At 50.5% G+C, this 5676-nt stretch overlaps 1 protein-coding gene across 1 annotated transcript in view; it reads left to right on the plus strand.

Annotated features, from left to right (window-relative positions):
- The first annotated feature begins 344 nt into the window (after nucleotides 1-344).
- LOC135707974 (uncharacterized) overlaps nucleotides 345-5676 on the plus strand; it is a 5795-nt gene continuing 463 nt past the window's right edge. The window contains exons 1-2 of the mRNA XM_065229884.1: nucleotides 345-366; nucleotides 867-5676. The exon at nucleotides 867-5676 is cut by the window's right edge and continues 463 nt beyond it. Coding sequence (XP_065085956.1) covers nucleotides 345-366; nucleotides 867-5676 — 4832 coding nt within the window. The remainder of the gene's footprint in view (nucleotides 367-866) is intronic.

Here is a 5676-nt window from a genome sequence, read left to right on the forward strand (position 1 = left end):
ATTGTCATGTATATTATGAAATATTTGGTTTATATAGCATTTACATGTTCTTGCTTATCCTAGTTAGTCTACATGTAAGAACGAGACGACTGGAGTGCCGATACCCAAAATATGCATCTTTGCCAGGTCTGCATTTTTGGTGACTTGGTGGTCCTACCCGACTGCGCAACATGACACCTTGCGTTGGCACTTCGGTATAGGCCTCACGCGGGGAGAGGAAAGTGGAAATGAAATAACTCTAACGCTGTGGCGCAATCGCCGCATATGGTTGCAATTGCATTCTATGTAATTTGAATCTATGAACTTTGTTCGGATTGAAGTTAATGACTTTGTTTGTTTACGATATGGTTATTGTCGTGGTTATTTGTAGGGATGCACATGACAGATCTAAGTAGCCGGAGGAAAGCAACAGCAGCAGTAAATTTTGTGTACCCTTCCCAGTGCAAGCAGTAAACAGCCGGACCAAGTCGGTGAGGTTAGATTTACCCCCGCAAGCGCAGGTAAATTCTTTCGTTTACTTCTGGTGGTGGTGTTTGGAAAATGCCTGCAAAAAAGGCGAGCAAATCCGCAAGCTCAGCAACAAAGCTGAAACTTTTACATCGTCGTCGGACGAACATTTTGGGTTCGGCGATGATGATCAAGGAATTCAATCGAACATATGATCCCACTCACAATGACCAACTAGCCGTACAAATTGGGTACCTTGATGAATTGTGGCATGATTTCTGTCCGTGCAGGAGAATATTGACCCTAATAAAAAATAACCATAAACGAACGACAACCCAAATCATTGAACTATTCCACAAATGGTTTGGATGATACCCAGAACACGTCGTTAAGCAAATTAACCATACAATTTTTATTAGGGGAGGTTTTGGAAGACGAAGAGGAGCATTTTTCGGAGCAAAGGCGAGAGTTTCAGCTGTTGTACCTCGGGCTGAAGTCTTCGTTGCAGAGCAAGCTTCCCATTCAGCCTCCCATTCCTCCCCCTCCACCTCGCGCATCGACTTCCGTTTACGCTCAGCCTGCTCTACCTGTCGCTCATGTTCGACTTCCAGAAATTAAGATTCCGGTGTTTGGTGGGAAAATTGACGATTGGGTACCTTTTCGCGATCTGTACGTTTCATTGATCCACTCGAATCAGCAGCTAACGGCGGTACAAAAGATGCATTACTTGCGAGCATCTCTTTCGGACGAGGCAGCTCGTATCATTTCAGCACTCGAGCTTTCGGCTGACGATTACCAAGTTGCTTGGAATCTTTTGATGGATCGATACGAAAACCCTAATTTACTTATAAAGCGGCATATATCGGCGTTGCTGGCGGTCAATCCCTTGAAAAAGGAATCTTCTGTGGGACTGTTGGATCTGACTGACAGTTTCGATCGCCACGTTCAACTGTTGGACAAGCTCGAAACTACAGAGGAACACTGGAATTCCTTCCTCGTTGAAAAACTGAGCAGTTGTTTGGATCCTGGTTCACTCCGAGAATGGGAAACACTAGTTGACGATGGAGATCGACCCACATACAAAGAGCTTCTCGAGTTTGTCCACAAAAGATCACGAATAATCAAAACAATCACGCTCTCCCACCTTAACAGTACCCAATCCGAACCCAAATCATCTAGGCCACGCTTCACCACAGCCTACGTCGCTTCTGAAAATGTCAAGAAGTGCCCCAACTGTAAACAAGCGCATCTCCTGTTTCAGTGTACCGCCTTCCAGAATCTCGTACCGCAACAACGATTTGAATTTGTAAAGAAGCATGGGCTTTGTATAAACTGCTTGAAGGGTACACACATGGCAAAGGATTGCTCCAGTGGATCGTGCAAGTATTGCTCCAAGAAGCATCATTCGTTGCTGCATTTACCACCAATTTCGTCATCATCGGCTCCTGGTACACCTGCAGCGCAGACCAACCAATCTACACCAGCATTGATTGGTCAATCCTTTGAAGCAATCGGTTCGCATTCGTATCAAATGTCGCAACGCGATGCGAACGCCGTTGTATTTCCGCCGCCGGTACAAGCCGTTACCTCACCACTCGCGAACTTGTCGTCTCGATCGTTTCCGCAATCGTTTTCGGTTGGTATCGCCCCCTCCACATCGCCGGTTGATTCAATCGTTCTCGGTAATCATTCACCTTCCTCCACGTCCTGTCAAGGTGCTGAAGTGACTCAAGTTTTTCGTCAATGTACTGTTGTGCTCTCCACAGCAGTGATCAAGGTGAAGGACGCTGACAACAACGAACATTTCGCCAGAGCCTTGCTGGATAGTGGCTCACAGCCCAGCTTTATCACCGAATCACTATGCCAGAAACTCCGTTTGAAGCGTGTCAAGCTCACCTCGCCGGTCAGTGGAATTGGTCAATCCACTGTGAACGTCCACTTCGGAGTTACAATCTCGCTCGCTTCACGCTACGGAGATCATCGCTTCAGTCTGGACTGCCTAGTGCTGCCGAAGCTTACCATATCGCTACCCAGCCATCATATCGACGTTACACGATGGAGGATTCCTCGTAATCTTCCGCTGGCTGATCCCCAGTTTAACATCAGCCAGAAGATTGATATGATCATCGGCGCTGAATTGTTCTATTCGCTCCTGGAACATCAGCAAATCTCTGTCGCTACTGGGTATCCACTACTACAGAAGACAGTTCTGGGTTACATCGTCTGCGGAAAGGTAGTGGATCCAGCTCCCGATCCACAGGCAGTTCAGAGTAGTCATGTCTGCATGAACGACACACTCGACAAGCAGCTCGAACGGTTCTGGGAAGTTGAAAATTTTGACGTCGGGAAAGCCTACACTCCCGATGAGCAGCGTTGTGAAGACCACTTCCAACAATCCGTCAGTCGAGCTGAAGACGGCAGATACATCGTCCGTCTACCTCTACGGGAGGAAATGCTACCAATGCTTGGAGATTCCTACCCACTCGCACTACGTCGGCTCCAATCCATGGAGAAAAAGTTTGCTGTCGATGAAGGCCTTCGTGAAGCGTACCACGCGTTCATGGAAGAATATGAAAGACTGGGACATATGGAGGAGGTGAATCCGTCCGCGTCGCGTAGCCCTCAGTTTTTCCTACCCCACCATGCCATCCACCGTCCTGAGAGTACAACCACGAAGATACGAGTAGTGTTCGACGGATCCTGCCGAGGTTCTCGCGGCTTATCGATCAACGAGGTCCTATTGTCCGGTCCGACAATACAGCCAGCTCTGTACTCAACCGTTATCAACATCCGCATGCCTCGCTTCGCCGTCACTGCTGACGCCGAGAAGATGTTCCGGCAGATTTGGACACATCCAGATGACCGGAAATATCAGGAGATCCTGTTTAGGAAAGATCCATCAGAATCAGTGCGCGTGTATCAACTAAAAACCGTGACTTATGGTCTCGCTAGCTCACCTTTCCATGCTACTCGTGTGCTCTACCAGTTGGCCACTGACGAAGGAGAACGCTTTCCGTTGGCGGTCCCCGTGATCAAGAAAGGAACGTACGTCGACGACGTACTCACCGGCCACGACGACCTAGATACGCTCGCTGAAACTTGTCGTCAGTTGATGGAGATACTGCAGCAAGCCGGCCTCGTGCTCAGGAAGTGGGCGACCAACGATGCCGCCGTCCTCGCAAGCATTCCTCGTCAGCTGTGGGAAACCTCGCGGGAGCTTGAAATCGATCGCTCTCCTACTGTGAAGACCTTGGGACTTCTCTGGTTTCCACAATCGGACACATTCAAATTTAAGATACCAGCTCTGCCACCGCTGAACGCCGCAACAAAACGCCTCGTCGTGTCCGAAATGTCACAGCTATTCGATCCTCTAGGCCTCCTGGGACCAGTGGTGATTAAAGCCAAGATGTTTGTCCAAGTTCTGTGGGCAGAACACTTGGACTGGGATGAAGGGCTGTCCGAAGAATACGCCGCCTGGTGGGCAGTCTACCGCTCGGAGCTCAGCCAACTACAAGCTCTCTCCGTGCCACGCAGAGCCGTGCAGAGTCGCCAATACAGCTTACACTGCTTCTGCGATGCTTCGAAAACAGCATACGGCTGTTGCATCTACGTCGTCTCTCGTGACGATTCCGGACAGCTCCACAGCCATCTACTGACTGCCAAATCACGCTTTGCTCCACTGCGTGGACAGTCTATTCCTCGACTGGAACTCTGCGCTGCGCTGCTCGGTAGCCAGCTTGTCGACAATCTACGTCGAAACACCGAATTCGTGGAACCTCCAACATTCTGGGTGGACTCTACGATCGTTCTACATTGGATCAAGTCACAGTCGAATGTCTGGAAGGTTTTCGTCTCGAACCGCATCGCTGAAATACAGCGTCTCTCGAAGGATTGCACGTGGAGGCATGTGCCGTCGGAATTGAATTCAGCCGACCGGATTTCTCGAGGAATGATGGCAAGCCAGATCTCGAAGGACGATTTGTGGTGGCATGGACCGAGTTTTCTCAAAACCCCCGTTGACAATTGGCCCGAGTGTGCGTTTTCGACGCCGGACACTTCCGATTTGCAACAAGAAGCCGGCCCAAACATCGTTCTGCATAGCACAACCGTCGATTCATCACTGTTCGAACGATTCTCGGACCTAGCCAAGCTAGTACGCGTCGTAGCACGATGCTACCGATTTTTCAGCAACGCAAGGCTCCCCCGGAGCGAACGCACTATCGGTTCACTAACACCAGAGGAAGGTGAACATGCGCTCAAGATTCTAGTGCGAGAAGTTCAACTAGCGTCCTTCCCGGCTGAAGTTTGTTACTTTCGTCGCCTGCAAGATGCACCATCCGCTGCAGCAATATCCCCGTCGAAATCACCACTCAAGGACATGAAGCTGTTCATGGACCAGTTCGGCTTGCTCAGGCTCAACGGAAGACTAGCCAACATGAGAGCACCGTACGACACTCGTTTCCCGATATTACTTCCAGCTGACCATCAACTCAGTTGGCTCATCGCAAGGTCCAGCCACGTCCGAACACTTCACGGTGGTCCTACACTCACACTCGCTACTGTTCGCCAGCGATTTTGGCCAGTCCGGGGTCGGCAACTAGTACGCAAGGTGGTACGCCGATGCGTAACCTGTTTCCGATGTAAACCACGGGTAGCACAGCAGATCATGGCTCCGCTACCGTCCGTTCGCGTATCACCTGCCAGACCGTTCATACACTCTGGGATGGATTACTGTGGGCCGTTTCTCGTACGTCCGTTAAGTGGTCGGGGCGCGTCGGTTAAAATGTACGTCGGGCTATTCGTGTGCCTCGTGGTGAAGGCCGTGCATCTCGAAGTCGTCGCCGATCTGTCGTCCGTCGCCTGCATAAACGCCGTCAAGCGATTCGTAGCTCGTCGCGGGCGAGTGCTTGAATTACACTGCGACAACGCGACTGCCTTCGTCGGGGCAGACCGAGAACTTCGTACGATGCGAGAGGAGTTCCGTCGTCAATTCAAATCCGAGGACTGGGAGAACTTTTGCCTGGAAAGCGGAATCAAGTTTCGCTTCATCCCGGCCCGTTCACCGCATTTCGGCGGTATCTGGGAAGCCGGAATAAAATCCTTCAAGCACCACTTCCGGCGCATCATGGGCAACCGCTCCTTCACCGTAGACCAGCTCCAGACCGTCGTTGCCCAGATTGAATCGGTGCTCAATTCCCGTCCTCTTTCTCCGCTTACAGATTCGCCTGA

Source organism: Ochlerotatus camptorhynchus, unplaced genomic scaffold, assembly GCF_037179485.1.
Source record: "Ochlerotatus camptorhynchus isolate MF236.1 unplaced genomic scaffold, CSIRO-AGI_Acam_v1.1 ptg000324l, whole genome shotgun sequence".
In the NCBI taxonomy this organism is placed as follows: Eukaryota; Metazoa; Arthropoda; class Insecta; order Diptera; family Culicidae; genus Ochlerotatus; species Ochlerotatus camptorhynchus.